General features: G+C 40.6%; 1 protein-coding gene across 1 annotated transcript in view; it reads left to right on the top strand.

The window, feature by feature from the left end:
- The window catches only part of Sdc2 (syndecan 2), a 104577-nt gene that overhangs the window by 79167 nt on the left and 5960 nt on the right, over positions 1–19450 (top strand). The window contains exons 2-3 of the mRNA XM_076835648.2: positions 8895–9006; positions 17460–17593. Coding sequence (XP_076691763.1) covers positions 8895–9006; positions 17460–17593 — 246 coding nt within the window. The remainder of the gene's footprint in view (positions 1–8894; positions 9007–17459; positions 17594–19450) is intronic.

Here is a 19450-nt window from a genome sequence, read left to right on the forward strand (position 1 = left end):
CTGCTCCAGTGGTGTAAACATTTTCATAGCTGCTTAAAACACATTGCTGGGGTGATTTCCAAAGGGTCTGTGCCCTTTCTGTAAGTTGGCATCTTTCTAAAATAGTCCAGGTATCTCCCTACAGGCCAGTAGAAGAGTGTCATGTGTTCCTGTTCAGACTCAGTTCTAGCTCAACTCTGGAACAGCTCAGTTGGCTGCAAGCCCCAGAACCCCACTTCTTCCCCAGCATTGGTCGCAGTCTGGAAAGGTGTGGTCTGCCCCAGGAATCAAGGTCGTTCCCATTTTCCTATCCCATAAGGCTTTCTGTGGCCTTATGTCAACCCTCCAGTAGGGTGGAGAATATATGTAGAGCCTAGAATTGTAGCAGTTGAAAACTCTTAGAGTGAATTATGAAATCTAAACCAGAGCCTGGTGGCTTCTTGTGCTTGACTTGGAGTCTGTTCTCTGATGGTAGTTTTTACAAAACACTTCTGAATAAGAAATAAATTCCAAATATATTTTTCCCCCGTTCTCCTGCCAAACTCCACCAAGAAACAGCATCTCATTACTTGAGTTAGAATTTATTAATCCCAACCCTCTTCAGCACTTGGAACTTTTCAGGTTGGGCTCACATGGCTTCTATTTTTACTTTAGTCTAAACTGTGGTCGTATGGATAGCAAAAGAAATGCAGCAATACTCTAACTTGGGAGGGGGAGAGGCAACAATGCTTATAATAACATAACTGCAAACTCTTGCTTCCTCTGTTTGATATTCCAAAAAAGGAAGAAAGCACCGTGCGGTGCACATCTGTAAGTAATGAACATTTTCCTTTTGTGTGTCATGCATATTTCAGTGTGATCCCACTCAAAGTCTCAGGCGTTGTTCTAATATACACCGCCTCCTAGATCCCTGTCTTTGTTGCCAGCAAATTTAATGCAACCCAAAGGTTACTTCCTTTCTCTCTCTGGATCAGGAATCTGAACCCATGACCACAAGCAGAGGTACGAATTGTCCATGTGTTCTGCTTATGTTTTTGTTTTTCCCCCCTGGTCACCTTTTGCTTAAGGACCTTTTTTTGTTTGTTTAGTAGGAGCAATAAACCAATTAATTTCAAGAAGGTTTTCTTTTCTCTCTTTTTTTAAGTATTAATTGAATTTTGTAAGGCAGTGTTTTTGAAATCTAGACCTTACAAAGGGGCATCAAGTGAAAATTCTCTCCACTTGGGATGTTTTGCTTTTAATTAGTTGTCTTTAATTATTCTAGGTTCCCAAGTATGAGATATGTCAAGAATTTGGGCACAGTTTAGATTCTTTCCGCTCGGTTTCTTTGGTTAAGGGCTCTTTATCATGAGATGGTGGCTTGTAAAAACGGAGGGATTTGGATCACAAGGTTTGTAGAATGATATGACTGTTGGCAGATGAGCATATTCTCAGAGAATGTGTGTGATCAGGATTGTTTATTGTTACCACATTCTAGATTAAGAAGTGAAACTGGGGGATAGGCATCCTACTCTGTTTTATGTGTCGTCGTACTTGGGGTCAGGGGAAGGGTCCATCTTTTATTTAAATAAGCATACAAGATCTTTGTGGATCACCAAATCTGAGATGCTATTTTGAATATAATCAACAACTCATTTATTGAGCCAGGTACTGTTCTGTAGAATCAATAAATGTCGTAGGAAGAAAAATAGTTTAGCCTGTAGCACCAGATTTAGCAGCACACATACAGCAAGGCAACTTTTCTGCAAATGATATTGATTATTTCAAATCATTTTTAGATGAGCCACATAATCGTCTAGCAAGATTTTTTGAGGGGTGGTATTGAGGGGGGTTAATGTGCTGATTATTGCAAGGAGCATTTTATTAAAGAAAGATTTTTATCTGAACTTTGCCGGCTTGGGAAATCTAACTACTTTAAACCAAATCTTTTTAAGACGAAAATATCCACAGTTGATACTGTACACTAACTCCGTGTTACTTCTTGCAACACTTTCCAGCCATTTCCATGTTCTCCCAAGACCAGGGTTGTCAGAGGCCTTTTTAATGAGTTGGAAGTTTCTTCCAAGGTCACACTTACCTTCCCTGGCCATGCTTCCCACAGTGCAAGGCTGGATTCTAGCTGGCCCTTTTGTAGAGAGACCAGGTAAGAGAATGCTGATCTATTCAACATCAGCCCTTCAAAAAAATCTGACCTGCTGTCTGCTGATCCTTTTCCACATACTGGTCCCTGGACCATGTTGATAAGGCAGTGGAGAGGATGGAGAAGACATCTGAGCTGGCCCTGCTGCTTGGACTTCTTTAAGGAGCACTTATTCTAAGGGGTGAGATAAGACTCCCTCTCTGTGTGAGGCTTCCAACAGGAAAATTCAGCATCAGTGGTAAGTTCCAAATGAATAGTTCAGACTTGAAGGACTATAAATAAATGCAGTTAGAAATTCTCCCAGGCTTTGGTTTGTTCAAAAGCTTTATGGAACTAGGAGGATTTTTTTTTTCCAGATTGCCTATAATGTGACATTTTCATGACCAGTTAATTCATCCTTGGGTCTCACGTCACACCCAAACAGGATTCTATCTTCATATTGCGAATTGAGTTTATTTTCCTAATATGCATGAGTAAATATTTTAAAGTCATTCCCCACTTTGTGCAAGGTATTTTGAAGAGTTTCTTAAAGAGATTTTATTAGCTTTCTGTATAATTAATTAAGGACTATTAAAGCTATTGGAAGCAGTTCTGAACTAAAGACTTTTACTATGAGTTTCTTTAAAGGGGATTTAAGAATTTTTTTTTTTTTCACATATGACCTCACCTTTCACTCTGCCCCTCTGCCCCTCTGCCCCTCTGCCCCATGGATGATTTGAATATACATACAAACCCTTGAAAAATGCTTGTAAATACAACACTATGGTTTGTACTTCAGCCATATCTAACGTATTCAGGGGGGTATCTTTTTCTAATAATAAACATAGAGTTCTTTCCTTCTGTTACATTTGCGACTTGGAAGGGGTATCTGTTTGTTCCAGATGAAGGTGTTACTAAAAATTAACTAACTGCAATCCATGCCCATGGCTCTAGGCATCGTCTGTGTAGAGAATTTGCAGGATGTTAGGCAGAGAAGAGGCTATCGAGCCCGAAATTGAGACTTTTTTTTCCCCATCAGTGATGCCAAGAATGCTAGTTCTGAAAGATGTTAAATACATGTTCAGAAAATTTCCACAGTCAAGACTTGAAAATGCTGCCGCATTGAGCAGAGTTCAATGTGTATTACAACATAGTGTATTACTGCAGTTCTTCTCGGGTCCTTTATTATGATTATGTGTGAATCATGAGAAAAGGAGGCTGGAGGTAAACACAGCACGTTAACACTCTCAGTGACACACACTCTGAAGTCACCTCTGCGCTCTGAGCTGTATGACTTCAGGCAGGCTCAGCTCCTTGGTCTGCCTTGGAGATTGTTGAGAGGATTAGATGAGCCAACGCTTATAAAACACTTAGCACAAATGCCCAGCACATAATAAACACTTAACAGTTAGCTACAACTAATCCTTTTGAACCTGAGACTGAATGGTCTGATGTTATTTGTATTGTGGAACAATTGTGGGTACAGCAAAAGAAGCCCAGAATAAGATGTTAAGAGCTTTGGGCTCCCCTATGACCACCAACTGGATCGGGTGATTTTAAGCTACTTTGTCATCACAGGGCCAGTTTGGAAATAAATAGATGATCTTGATATCTGTAAAAGTCCAGTCAGACTCTTAAAAGTATGTGTTCCTTTGGGCTACAACTAAGCCAGAATTGGCAAGTTTAGCTTCAGGACAAGTATGTCATCTCTGAGCAACTCTTTGTGAGAGAGAGAATTTTAGCTAATTATTATTACCTTTACAGTGTATGTAAGCCACTAAGTCAACTTTGGTAAGATAAGCTGAAGTTACAGCCTGTTTGGTACCTGTAATTACCATAAAAGTTAATATACATTTGAGCCCAAATCAGGGCTAGACATTCCTTTGTCATAAAATTAAGGGGCATCATCTAGGTGTTTGTTTTGTCTGATGAGATATAGAAATGTATCATTAGGCCATATGGAGTTTTTATTTTTATGTTGGAAGACTAATTTTCTGATGGGTAGGGACTGGGATACCCATAATTAGTTAGGTTTTTCTACTTTCTAATGTGTTGTGAATTCAATTTAAGTGATAAAGTGAACTGCTTTGAGCTTTAATTTTCTTGTTCCACTGTATGGGTTGCGCTAATTTCAAAGCATTTGAAGGACATTTTGCAGTAGATAAGATAGTGTATCTTTCAAGGAACGCCACCGATTTCTAAATAACAGATTTTCACACTGGTGATTCGAAACATGTATTTATTTGTTCAATGTAGGCTATTCCCACATGAGAAAAATCCAACAAGTAGATTTGTTCAGTTGTTGTCCCACAAATTGTCTTTATTGAGAAAATGGACAGGGGTGCCAAGACTACTGGTACACTTGATCCTGTGTGTATTAAATCAACAGTTTCTCTTTTCATTTTTTTTTTATAGACACTACATTGGGCTTAATCATTCTATTAAAATCTAGTTTTTATCATAAGGTATAGAAGTGGAGCTCACCATTGCTTTCACAGTTTTCCATCTGTAAAGGAGTTTATTTCCCCTTTGGGATTTATATGAAGGAAATTGATGTCATTGATGTTTGCTCCATGGTGATTTTTTTTGTCTTGGAGCCCTGGGTTTGGGTGGAGGAAGTGGGAATAGCTGACACTGGAAATGCGGGTGAGGCCATGTGGCTAGAGAGCTTCCTTATAGGCCAAGGAAATTTTATGTCATCCTAGTAGAGACAGGGAGCCAAGGCAGGGTGTTTCACAGGGCAGATGGTGTGGTTACCTTTGAGCTTAAGAATGGTCCCTCTGCAAAGAAAGACTGTAAAGACAAAGACCTGGGCTATGGCCAAGTTGGGTGGCCCTAGGAATGGTCTAGGCCCAGTGCAATAAGGTTGCTGAAATCCCAGGTCCAGAGAAGGAGGAATGGAGTTGAGACAAATCTGTGTCTTGCCTTCCTTCTAGTCATTGTGGGTTACAAAAATTGCACCAGATGTGCCTTCTTCTCCAGAAGGTCAGTCTGCTGGATGTGTTGTGCTTCCGTCTTCCTGGCTGAACTTGGCATGAAGTGGATCTCTTTCTCTCTGTGCAGTACGTTTTCCTCTTTATGGTACCCCATCCTTTCCATGGCTAACCCTTGGTCTCCTATATTCCTATTGCATCATCCAAGGGGGAGAAGTCTGATGACCAGCTTTGTTTTTCTTCCAGCTTGTACTCTGAACACGATTAGCCAACAGTATTGGCACCACCTCACAGCCACAGTCAGTCCCAAAGTAAATGACCTCATTACGAAATCCTACAGTCAGGCTGCAGCTATGTGCCTCTGTGCATTTCTTTCCAGTTGCTTCCATCTACTTGCTCTGTCCCGTTAAGCAAGTGTGGGTATGCAGAATATATACCATCCTGGGGTTTTCTGTGCAGCAAGACTGATCACATTTGGCCAGGTATAAAATCAATTTTTTGATGCACATCTTATTGTCTTAAAGGGATGTTGCTGTATAATTTACTTCCCTCTCCAAGTAGGGAACAGCAAAATCCTTAACCTGTACAAGAGTGTGGAGTCTTCATAAAAGGAATTTGGCTTGTTTTTGGAAGTTTTTTTTTTTTTTTTTTTTTTTTTTTTTTTTTGAGAGGGGAACAATGGAGATATTTTTGGAGCATTATCTGCTACAAAATGAAAAGAGCCCTGCTTGCAATTAAATTGGACTCTACAGAAGGATATTAATAATAATAATTCTCCCTGTATTCTCTGAAATCAGAATGGGAGAGAACTTGTTGCAGTTTGATGTCAAAATTATTTGCACCACAGCGAAACAAATACTTTGGGCTGCCCTCAAATACAGTAAGCATCCCATCAGTCCTGGGACCACCCTGGAGTCCTGCATGCCCCAAGTGGCTGAGGACAAACAACCTGTTTCTCTAGGCTAGTTCTGGCCTTCACCCCAAGTCTTGCAGTAATACAGGCCTCACGGGTACTTCTTAAGAAGTCAGTGGCCTGTCAGGCTGCCCAGTGTGGATGAAGTGTGAGGTGGATCGGATTCTCTGGGAGAAGTTTTTGGCCCACCTGCCTATTAGTGTGACAAATATGCTAGTCCCAACAACTAGGTCATCTAATGAATAGAAATTCAATTTACACATAGGTATTAAGTATCTCAGTGTTAACCTTTGCCACATCAAATTTCTTTGACAGAGCCAAGAGGAAAATGAGAGCCATTTAATATTAAGGAATGGGAAACCAGTTTCTAAAATATAAAGGGAATCTTTTTCTTCCTTTTAAGACTCTGGGTTACACAAGTAGATGGCAATGTAAGGAATGGGAAGTTTGGGGCAAATGATCTTTTATCCTTAAGATCAAGAGACTTTTAACTGTAGGAATTCTGAAGGTCTTGGGACATATGTTATCTCGAAACCTGAGTCAAAGGTTACTTATGTCAATTTGGTTTAAGTAATCTCAGTTGACAGATACTTATTGAGTACCCATATACTTGGAGGAGGACAGAGAGCAAGTTCACAGGGTATTCAGGGCCTGCATCAACAAACTGTTCTCCAAAGGAGCTAGACAAACACATATGTACTAATTAGAAATAATGTGAGAATGTATGTCTTCAGCTGTTCATAAGCTGCAAAATCTGAAGTAGCTCAGACTACAACTAAGGGCTGGAGAAGTCAGAGCCTATTTTGAAAATTAGAAAGGGTTTGACAGTGAATAAGAGTGTCCTCTGGTAAAGTTTAGAGGACAAGTTTTAATACAGGTGAGACTGAGAGTAGCTATTAGGTGAGAGTGCAGTGTTTACTGAGCACCTGCTGTAGACCAGGCTTTCTGATTTGATGGGGAGCTGGGAGGTTAAAAACAAGGTACATCAGACCTCAGCATCTATGGAAGACTGATCTGGTACTTGCCTTGGATACCAAAATCCATAGACGCTCAAGTCCCTTACATAAAATGGCATAGTATTTTCACATAAGCTATACACACCTTCCTGTATACTTTGAATCACCTCTCGATTACTAATAATACCTAATATAGCATAAATGCTGTATAATTAATTGTTATGCCATATTGTTTAGGGAATGATGACGAGCAAAAACATTTATACATGCTCGGTACAGACTTAGTGTTTTAAAATATATTTTCAGTTCCCAGTTGGTTGAATCCATGGATGCAGAACCCACAGGTGTGGCTGGCTGGCTCTACACCCCTATCCCTCAAGGGAGCTGTGAGTTTAGTGGGGGTCGGTTAGGCTGGGTATAGAGCCATGGAATGCTGGACTCCCTGTTCAGTTTGCAAGTTTAGGGATTGTAGCCTGGAATGGTGATTGCCTTAGAAACTGTGTCATGCAAGACCACCTCAGATTGTAGAGGTATAAGTTCTGACCATTTGGGCAGAAAAGTTCTGACACACTGTTGGCTCACTCAGAGCCTACAAGCCAGGCCACTGGAACACCAGTCTCTAAGGTTTCAGCCCTCAGAATCTGCCAGTGTGATAGCTCAAACAAAATGATTGCCATACTTTCCTGTCAGTTGGCACCCAGGCCTGTGAGGAATGTAGCTCAGGTTTAAAATACGTAGGCCTCTCTAGCCAGCGCTGAAACTTGAGAGAATAAAGCAGTGCTGTTAGTATGGGCCTGTTCACCCACCCCAGAAGGTGCTGTCTGTAGTGACTGCTAAAAAAAAAAAAAAAAAAAAAAAGTTTTATTTTCAGAAGAAAGCCAATGAAAACCAACAGTGTAAGGGAAACATTTTTTAAAATAAATTCCTGTTAGGAACAAACATTCAATTCTATCTTTAAAAATAGGCTAATAATGAGTGTTGCCTATTCCAAATATGAACTTTGCTTAGAGGTCGCCAGTCCAAGATACTGGTGGTAAAATATCAATTTACTAAAACCTGTAACAAAAAAAAAAAAAAAAAATTCTACTTCTGCTGTCTCTCCAGTTCATGCAAGTGACTCCTCTGGCAGGATTAGGTTGAATTTTAATACTCAACTCTTCTTGAAGGGCTCAGAAGTTGTAGAACTGGTATACTTTGTGACTGATCCTTCTGCGTATTAAACCTGTGGTTTGCTATTACCAAGTGCCAGTAATACATATTTTAAAAAGTGCTCTTGTGGGTTTATCTGTGTTTGTCATTAAGGCTCTGCTAAGCCAGTAAACCCTAGAAGTGGGCTCACAGTGGGATCTCGCCCTTGGCAGATAAGCCCCATAGGTCCCCGCTCCACATGGGGCCCCGCCTGACATCATCGTGGATCTGGACTGTGGCAGAAAGCTCTGGATTGCCTGGGTGGCTGAGGAGCTCTCATCTGCAGTGATAAAGCTGAGCATGGCCAGGCCTGTAAGCATTTGGTGTGCCTTGGTGGATCCCCAGGTGATTATTTATCCTAAGCACTGTAATACCTTTAAGTGCAACCCAAGAAAGACAAGTGACTGGTGTGTTTGTAGTTTTTTGCAGTAAAGGCACCTCATTTGTGAAGAAAAGAATGCTTGAGACAGCTTATCACCATCATCGGGATGACTGAAATTCTGACAAGTTTAGTGGAATGGAACAAAATAAGCCCGTGAGAGGTGCTTAGGTCTCTGCACTGTCTTCGTTCTACTGGATTAGGCTAGTACTGGCTTCTCTTGGGGGCATTAGTCCATGATCAGCCCTTGATATAATACAGGTTGCCAAGTGTCCTGAGTAAGGAGAAAGCTAAGCTAGGCATGTAGATTCAGCAGAACAGAGGAGAGGGAGGGCCAGTCACCACTGTGTAAATCTAAACAGTAAGATAAATAAGCACATTTTTAAAATCTCTCCTCATCCTGAATGCCTTGTCTTTTCTTTCTCAGAGAGCAGAGCTGACATCTGATAAAGACATGTACCTTGACAACAGCTCCGTTGAAGAAGCTTCGGGAGTGTATCCTATTGATGATGACGACTATGCTTCTGCATCCGGCTCGGGTAAGGCCACTGCTGTAGGCCTTTCTCCATGCATGTGCACACACAATTTCTCTGTGCTAGACAGGCAGCATGCAGGGCAGTTACGAGCATGGTCTTTGCATCTAAAGTGTATGTGTGTGAATTCCAGCTTGTGAGAGCTTGGGGATTTATTTAGCTATGCTGAGCCTCAGTTTCCTCATTTATAAAAAAAAAAAGAAAGCCATAATCATCTTTAGCACATAGAGCTGTTGTGAGGATTAAAGGAGTTGACACATAAGCTTAAACTTTTATTATTAAGACTTTCAGGGTGATGTCATAGAAACCACCCTTAAAGAAATCCCTTAAGCACAAGTTTCATAAAACTGCCTGCCCCGTGTTAAAGATTATAGATGAGACCAAGAACTTTTTTTTCCCCTCCTTAGTCTATTGCTTAAAAGTAGGAGGGAAAATGAGCAAGCAGCCAAGTAAAACAAGGGTAGAATACTCTCCTCAGCTTCCTTGGTATATAAGTTATCTGTCATTTCCATGATGCTGTGTCACAAATCACCCCAACACTGAGTGATGGAGGGAAGCTAGCGTTCATTTACTTTATTCCTCAGCACGTCAGCAAGTTAGGGCTGTTGCCTCAAGTGTCAGTGGTCAGCCATAGGCTGGGCCTGCAGCTTGGCTGATCTTGACTGGACTCCATCATTTCTCTGGGGCACCTGGGCAGACTTGGCGCTGATTCACACAGTCTGTTGTCTTCCAGGAGTCCAGCCATTTGTTCACAGGGAAGAGCAGAGATCCCAACCAAGGCAGCGTGTAGAAATGTGCAGAGCTTCCTTCATCCTAGGCTTATAACTTGGTACTGCATTACTTATGCCACATTTTATTGGTCAAAGCAAGTCAGAAGGCTAACTCACACTTCACTTTTTTGGTGGGTGGGAGCAGTACTGTGGACTGAATTTAGGTCCTCATGCATGCTAGGCAAATGCTTTACCATTGAGCTACACCCCCAGCCTAACTCTATCTCTTGATGGAAGGAGTTACAGTCACATTGTAGACAACATAGGTCCAAGGAGGAATAAAGGAACCTACCATTTTTTAATCTACCTTATCTGGTAAATGTTTTATCTGTGTCAGGAATAGCCCCCATGAAACTGAGAACAAGAAGTATCTTGTGCGCATATATATAAATTTTAAATATACATTTTTTAATTGTTGATGGAATTTTTATTTATTTATTTATTTATATGCAGTGCTGAGAATCAAGCCCAGTGCCTCACACATGCTAGGCAAGTACTCTACCACTGAGCCACACCCAGCCCCCTTGTGCATATATTTAATGGACAACTCAGAAATTTGAGGTCAGCAGCCTGCAAGAAAAATCTTATCCATGCCTTTTGCTTTGGATTTATTGTAGATTCAACAAATGGTAAAAGTTATGCTGAATATAGATGTGTGATGATCAGATTGGTCTAGGCTTCAGAATGATCCAGAGCAAATTCAAATCAATTGTGTCTTTGGTAAAGATCTATCCATATAAGAGTGTTTTAAGTTGGAGAATGGCAAGTCTGAGAAATACAGGAGAGGTGGTGCTGACCTAGTAACAACATGCTTACAATGCAATCCTAATGTAAAAATAGCCCCAGTTATTCTTAGGAGGGTGCTGTATATCACACACGCAGAATGAGTGTGAAGAGAGTTGTTCTTCATAGCCCACAACTCTATTAATATCTTTCACTCATGGCACCTCTTTTTTTCTCAGAGAGAGAGAGAGAGAGAGAGAGAGAGAGAGATATAAAGAAAGAGCGAGTGCACCTCAAAAGTGTTTTGTAACTGTCATTTTCAAAACGTTGCAAGATATAATAAATACGGACACTTTTGCCCCCATTTCACAGATCTTAGGATACAACAGTTGTTAGGGATCTGTAAAGAGTTGTCCAAGTCATTTTGCTGACTCCTGCCAAGATTGTCCTTAATTGAAAGAAAACAGGTGCACAGTTCTGCTCATCTTCTCTCCCTACTCACTCAGGTGAAAGGCAGTTGGAGTGAGTCATTTGAAATCCTGAACCCACGAATCAGATCAAGATAGATTAGATGGATAAATGTGGCCCAGTTGCTTCAGCTACAGTTCTACCTTTAGGCAAATCATTGCTGTAAAACAATAAACAAACAAACAAACAAAAAAAAAACATTGTTCTTGACTTTGGAAACCACCTTGTATTGTGCTGTGGGTATTGTTTTTCAGCTTAAAGGTGGTAGTAGCAGTCATAACTAAAGTTTGGGAAGCACTTGCTTTCTTGGGGCGGGGGACTACTGCTCTAATCCTAGTAACATCCCTGTAAAAGTAGATTCTGTTATGGTTCCATTTTTCACATGAGAAAACCAGAGGTATAGAGAGATTAAAGAACTTGCCTCAGGTCATACTGTCAGAAATAATGGAGCTGGGGCAAGGGATGGGCGTGGGCTGGAGAATGTTCCATTCTAGTCCCTTACCATACTGCCTCCTTGTGTCATAAAATCCCATTCTTGAATTAAGAAGCCTTGCCCAGTCTCAGCTGGAAATACCAGGAATCCCCAAGTTTTGGCCAATGTACCATCTGGCCTAAATCCTATCAGGCTATCCAGTAGAAAAGCAAATGGCCTGGAAGAGAATGTCTAATGGCCCAGAGGGTACTTCTCAGACGAGGAGATGGGCTCACATTATTTACTAGACTCAGAATAGGCATTAGCAAACACAAGCACATTCTTGTGTATTTACTGTGTGCCATACATGATGCTGTATTCTTGGAGCAGAGATGGGAAAGACTTGGTTCCCATCCCCAAGAGACCAACCAAGAATCTAATGAGAAAAAATGTTGAAGGGGGAAAAAAATATTTTGTTACATCATGTGATAGGTGAGATCATGTAGGAAAGTGTTATCCAACAAAAATTTAAGAGTTCAATACTAGACCTTTGGTTAGAGATAACAGGTTGAATGCACATGCCTTCCAGGACCCAGCTAAACTGATAATAAAGGAATTGGTCATAAACTGACAAGGACAAACAAGACAGTCAAGGAGACAAAAGCCACAGGGTTTTGAAAGCTGGGAGGCAGATGGACTGATAGTAACAGTCTAAGAAGACTTGAGAAGACCCAGTTAGACAACAGAGGGGAGAGCCAAGGGGCAAACCAGTCAATGTAGCAGAATCCCCTGGGGACTCAGGAATCAGTGGCACTAAATGAAAAGTGATAATAAATTTAGGGCATTCTCTTGAAGATATCTTCAAGAAGCAAGTAGTTCCTTTGATTTCTTCCCTTTACCATGCAACAAAAATGATCCCCAACCTCAGAGAAAAACTGGAGGTATGTTATTTGGAATAAAACATAGAGTCTTTGGGCTGGAGAGACTGTATTTAAAGTGATAATAAGTTCTTTGTTGAAGAGTTATTTAATCTGAGATACTCCCAGTTGTCGTCTTCTCCCAGTCATTTCCCAGAACACTGGCTATCTGTCCTTTACCTTTTAGGTAGGGGACTGTGAGATTCCTTTTTGTGATATTGGACCAATTCAAAAGAAAAAACTCAAAGATAGCATCATTGGGAACTTTCCAACAAAACCCATGTCTCTTAACTGGTGATGCTGACATTTGACAAACTTCTCCTATCTGATCAGAGTTTCCAGGCAGATTTTCTGTGTGTAAATATGAAAGACAATTATAACTCCCTAGGCATTTTTGAAAAACTTATAATAAGAAAAATAGAGATTTCTCCAACCCCCAAATTGAGAGAGGTCAGAAAATCACAGAACAAAGAGAACTATCGGGAAAACAAAACAAACAAACAAAAAAAACTTGTTAACTTCAAGGAGATTTTATAACTGTGAAACAAGAACAGGATACCGTAAAACAGGAACATGCTGAGAGCCCTAGAGTTCTTGGTGAGTGGAACTCTCATGTCCAAGTGGGAAAACTCATTAGAAGATAAGAAGAGCCTATTCATTCATTCATAAACGAGCATTTATTAACCATCTACAATGTGAGGGAACAGTAGGCATTCTAGGAACACTCCAGTATGTAAAATTTAACAAAGCGTTCTCTGCTGGGGTGGATTAATTCTCTTTATTCCTTTATGTAGTTCATCTGTGAATATATATTCTTTTTTTAAAAAAAAATGTTTTTTATAAGTTGTCTTAGTCCATTTGGGCAGCTATAACAAAGTACCTTAGATGGAGTAATTTATAATATCATAAATTATTCGGTCACAGTTATGGAGGCCAGGAAGTAAAAAAATCAAGGGCCTTCAGGTTTGGTGTTTGTGAAGGCTTGCTTTCCTTCATAGATGATGCCTTCTTGGTGCATTCTCAAATGACATAGGGGCAAACCAACTTCCCTGGGTTTCTTTAATAAGGCACTAATCTCATTCACGAGGGCAGAGAGAGCCTTCATGACCTTATCCACCTCCTAAAGTCTCTACCTCTTAATGCTATTGCATCGGAGGTTAGGTTTCAATATGTGAATTTTGAGGGCCTCAAACATTCAGACCATATCATAGTAGAGAAAGAGTTTGTTTTTGTTTTTGTTTTGTTTTTAAAAAAAAGGAGGAGGATATATAGTGAGCAGTGGGAACATACAGATGAAAGTCCATAATGAAGAGGTCACAGAAGACCTCAGAGAGGAATGATATCATTGCTGAATGAGATAATAAATACAGGGGTTTGTCAAGTGGAACAAGACTCTGGGGTCAGGTATTCCACATTGGAAGAATAGCAAGAGCTAAAAATCAGAGAGGTCATCAAAGGGGATCCCTGATTTCTTTTGGTCAAGAGAGTTCGTCTTTTCATTAAAAAAATAAAAATAAAAACCGTAGCTGAGGCAGGTTCCTCATCTGTCTCCACCTTCAGAAGTACTGGTTTGAGGGGGTTTTGTGCTTTGCAGATCTTTTCTCTCACACAGCTTCTCCCCACTCCTATCTGGTGACTCACATTTGGAATTCTCATGAAACACGGGGATCTTGAAAGCCCTTTAATTGAAACTTTTTATTTCTCCTTGAAATTCTATTCTTTGTAAGAAAATGCTTCATTATAGTAACAAATCAAGTGTATTGGATGTGAAACTTTGATGGATAATCAGGTAGGCTGATATAAAAGCGCAGTGTATTTCTGGAACTATCATTATTAATGACTTATTTTTCCATGACACTTTATATGTACAGGCTGCTTCCCAATATGTATCACACCTTTGATTAATAGATACTCATGTACCCCAGCATGATACTTTGGTCAGTGATGGACTGAATATACATATCCGTGGTCTCATAAGATTAGAAGGAGCTAAAAAAAATTTTTAAAAAAAACCTGTTGCCTAGTGACGTTGTAGCTGTCACCATGTCATAGCACAATACACTACTCACATGTCTGTAAACAAACCTACTGTGCTAGCAGTTGTGTAAAAATATAGAATGTATAATTGTTCACAGTACAGTATTCTTGACAGTGATAATGAACAAACCATGTTACTGGCTTTTGTATTGACTGTGCTATACTCTTTATCATTATTTTAAAGGGTGCTTCTATTTATATATAAAAAAAATGTTTACTCTAACCTATTATCCCAAAAGCAGCCTCATACATCTTGTGTTTACTGCATCTCTGTGGATTACATTGTTTTCTCTTGTGCTTGATTTTGATTTTACCTTAGGATGTTTTGTTCATTGCTGCCCTGGGAATAATAGGTTATATCATATAAATAAATTTATACATATACATATATAGATAGATGGGAGAGAGAAAGAGAGATTGATTGATTTCACATCATACAGCCCACGTGTGTAGTAGGTGATACCATCCAGGTTTACATGAGCATACTCAATGACGTTAGCACTGTGATGAAACTTCCTCAGAATCCGTTGTTAAGTGAAAACAAGTTATATGCACCTCTGAAAACAAGTTATTATTATCTCCATCTTACAGATGAAGAAATTAAGACACAAATATTAATTGATCAAGATTACAGAGCTAAAAAAATTTTAGAACCAATAGTAGGTTGGTTGGTTGGTTTTAAGGTATTTATTCCAATATACCCTGTGAGTTCTCCTCTGGAACAAGTGCGTATGCTCTGAAGGTGAAGGAGACAGTTGAGACACTGAGAGTGACAGCCATTCCACAATTGCCAGCCTGTTACCTCCTGCTTTCAGAGCTGCTTGGGCGTGAATATTCCTTCCATATCATGTCAGAGTTCTGGAGAACATATAACCCATATTCTGTGTTCGGTTTGAGGAATTCAGAGGTATTCATCACTCATCCTCATCTGAGGAAGCAGGTTAGTTTGAGTTGTTACAGGGTTTGGGTTCTTAACAAACTTGACAAATGATTAACTCTAAAAACTATATTATGTTTGAATGTCAGAAATTCTCAAAATGCTGTGCAAGATGAAAGGAGAGAAAAAAAAGGAGGCAAAATAAACAGTAGAGGCCAGATTGGAATCTATAAGGCCCCTGGCACTGCTGGACACTCGGGGAGCACAAGAGGTGCAATCCCTTAGCTTTATGAACTTTCCAGTCGGTTGCGGGAGACTTCAATCCATAGTTACACAAATAAATGTATAATTACAGATTTTTATAAACACCATTAGGTAAGAAAGTACAGAACATGATTTGGCAAAGAACTCTGACCTGATACGGAAAGAGTGCCCTCTCTGGGGTCGGGGGTGAATTAGCAGTTAACTAGGGAGGGTTTCTGGCAGAAGGATGAGGCGAGGCATCGTGGTTGGGACACGGGGGACAACGACACTTGAGAGGCAGAAGGGGTAGGCTGGGTGGAAGCATTCACCCCAGGAGCAGAGGGCTGCTGTTGTAGGAGTTTTAAACAGAGGGACGAGGGGGATCACCACCACTTTGTAGACAGTGGACTTCAATCAACTGAAAGGCAGCCGATGAGAAAAAGGCAGGTGTAGGGGTTCCTGAGAAGCTCACAGTGGCTTGGATCAGGGTGGAATCCAGGACTGCAGAAAGGTATCAGAGTAGAGAGACATTGGGAAGGTGACATGGAAAGGATTAGGTGACAGATTCCATATGGAAGTAAGAAAGAAGAAATCACAGTTCTGGTATGTAGGGATGGGGGTTCCAGTCACTGTGGGGCAACATGGGGAGAAGGTTGGTTTTTTTGGGTAAAGGAGAAGAGATGGTGAGCTCTGTTTTGGACATGTTAGAAGTCTGTGTTATTTTTTGAGTCGAATTCAAGTAAAAATGTCAGACAGGCCATTAGAGGTATGGGTCTGAATTTGAGAGGAACAGTAAAGCTAGTGATATGAATTTTAAGTACCATCCATATTTAGTTGACGAATTGAAGCCATAGGTATAGGTGAGAGAAATGGGAAGATGCCTAGTATTTATCCTCAAGGAACTCTTGATATTTGGCATTCTGGCAGAGGAAGTAAACCTGCAAAGGAAAATTTGAATAGAGAAATAGGGGAAAGCCAGCAAGTTATGGAAACACCCAAAAAACAGTATGTCAAGGAGATGGCAGTTGACATTGTCCAGTGGCGCTAGGTGTACGTTGGTCAGCTTTTTGGTACTGTAACAAAATACATGAGATAATCAATTAAAAAGGGGAAAGGTTTATTTTGGCTTATAGTTTTGAAGGTCTCGGCCCATGGTTGGTTGCTTCATTGCTAGGGCTTGTGAGAACACACAGCAGAGAAGTCACTGACCTTGTGGTAGCTGGGAAGCAAAAGAGAGAGATAGAAATGGTCTACAGTATCCCCTTCAAGGGCATTCCTCCAATCACTGGTTTTCCATTTGGCCCCACTTCAATTTTCTACTACCTCCCTATAGCACCGTGAGCTGGGAACCAAGCCGTTAATACATGGACCTTTGGGAAGCACTTTTCCAAATAATCACAGTGAGATTTGATTAGATGAGGACCATTGGCTATGGTAGCATGGAGGACATAAGTGACCTTAACCAAAAGCATCAATAGTATAATGACAGAATCAACTGGGAGGAGCCAAGCAGAGTGGAGGAGATGGGGAGGATGGGATGGGCTCCTGAAGGTCCAAACCACCCTTGGGAAAGTGCTGGAAGGAGGAGCAGGCAGGGGCCTACCATGAGATGAGATGAGTCAGCTGTGGGAGACCTTTCTTCCTTTTTTTTTTTTTTTTTTTTTTGTATTTTGTTATGTTTTTTAAAATGAGGAAAGGAGCATGTTTCAACATAGAAGGGAAGAAATCTTACTGAGCAGGGCTGCAGGAAAAGGGGCTACTCAAGAGTCTTCAGGATAATAACATCACCAAAAAAAAAAAAAAAAAAAACAATGGCCAGGCTACCCCCAGATCCCCTTTGAAATCCCTTTCCTGCTGTGAAGACCAGGAGGGTTTGTGCTCAATGCTCAAGGGTTTGTATTTTGAAAGAACTCGCCTGCCTCTGTTAGTGTCAATGTCAGATACTGTCGCCTGATGATGTACTCATCCGTGTCATGATTCACCTGCTCAGCTCACGTTTGCTGATTTTCTAGGAGGCGATGAGGACATAGAGAGTCCAGAGTTGACGACATCTCGACCTCTTCCAAAGATTCCCTTCACGAGCACTGCTCCCAAAGTGGAAACCACGACGCTGAAGACACAGAAAAAGATGCCCGCACAGACCAAGGTGAGTTAGCTTTGCATCACATTCATGTTACTATAAATGCCCCTCTTGATTCACTGTACAGAGGAGTCCTTCTAAGAAACCACCCTTAAATAGTCTTTTTATTATATTATTGTAAGTGGCTCTTTCTTACTCTTCAGAATCATTTTGGCATCTGCTCATGTACTACTCTTTTCACCCAGGCCTCTCTTGCATGCAGATGTTTTTGTTTTATTCATGGGTTTTTGGTTTTTGTTTGTTGTTGTTTTGGGGTACTAAGGATTTAACCCAGAGGCACTTTACCAATGAGCTATATCTCCGGTCCTTTTTATTTTGAGACAGGGTCTAAGTTGCTGAGGGTCTTGCTAATTTGCTGAGTCTAAACTGGCCTTGAACTTGTGATCCTCCTGACTCAGCCTTCTGAGTCTCTAGGATTACAGGCGTCTATCACCACAACTGACACAAATTTATTTTTACATGGCTCTCTTTCTTAAGGAACTTCTTAAGTCTAGTTAATAAGCAAAACCGTATTTATTTGGCTTAAGACAAGAATTTTTTTTTTCATATGGAATGTTCTGAGCTAGAGCTACTGGGAATTTTATATATGCTAGCAGGTTATGGAATGAGACTCTGGGTCATATGTTGAACTGGTATGAGTCTCAGTGAGTCATTCTCTAGGTCTCCTCAGGCCCAACATTGGTGGTATGTAAACTTGGACCTCTTCCAATGATCATGATGAGCCTGGATACCTCTGACTTATTAAGAATGAGACAGTTGACCTTAGAAAGAGCAAAGTAACTAGCTAATGAAAACTGAGCTCATGAATTTGGCCTTATTAGCATTACATCACAAGTAGTTGACCATTCACTAATAGGTAAGCTATTTAAGTTGGAAAATGCATATTAAGGTCTGGAGAAGGCCTCAGTTTCAAATTCTGGATCCAGTCAAATTTCTTGGGTCATTAAGAAGATGAAATGTGAGTCCACACAGCATGTACTTCTCTAAATGTTAATTGAATTTGGTGGCGCAAAAAGAGACCAAGCCAGTCTACCAAATGAGCACACATAATGACTGCAGTGGTAGACTTTGCAGGCACTTCATGGGTAGCATGCTACTTGCGAAAACTTAGAAACGCAAGTATCCTCTTTGGAGCTCACCTGTCTGCTGATGCTACCAAGCCTTCACAACAGACAAGATATGGAAGGCTGTTCGTGAAGGTAGTGATATGCCTTCTCTGGAGTAGAAAATACCCCTCTGCAGGTGGGAACACACCTGGACTTTTCCTACCCTTACCAAAATACCTTTGTATTTCCTCCTCTTTCTCAGTCATCCTGGTACATAGTATGAGGAATGGCACAGTTGGGTGGGTTTTGCCAGGTGTAGGGCAGCCAGGAGATCAGCCCTCTCCAGATGAGCCTGCTCTGTAGGCTTATAAAAGGTCAGTTCTTATTTCTAGAAGACAGACTTTGCAAGCCAGGCAACAGGAACGTAAGGGAAAGCTCCATAGGACTGAGGCAGACATATCTAGCATGTTCTGATTTGTGTGCGGAAGCTGCTTAGACTCTTAGCAGTGTCTAAGTTGAATGAATAAAAGATGGACAAAGGGAAGAAATGAAAAGAGCAGGTGCAATGTTACTAGGATGGCCGAGGAATCTCTTATGGTAAGATAGTGCAGTTACCCACTATAGCTCTGGAAATTTCCATCTGGCTGTTACCACATTTTTACTTGACCTCCTCTCAAGACTGAATCATTTGAAGTTAGCAACCATTAAGACTCACTAACTTGAAGCAAGAAACTCTCTGGTGTCGGTTTTAGCTTTTGGTGAAGAAGAGTTCTGTCCTGAGCGAAACATAGTTTGACATAGATTTCTGACCTATTGA

Source organism: Callospermophilus lateralis, chromosome 16 (genome assembly GCF_048772815.1).
Source record: "Callospermophilus lateralis isolate mCalLat2 chromosome 16, mCalLat2.hap1, whole genome shotgun sequence".
NCBI classification, from domain to species: Eukaryota; Metazoa; Chordata; class Mammalia; order Rodentia; family Sciuridae; genus Callospermophilus; species Callospermophilus lateralis.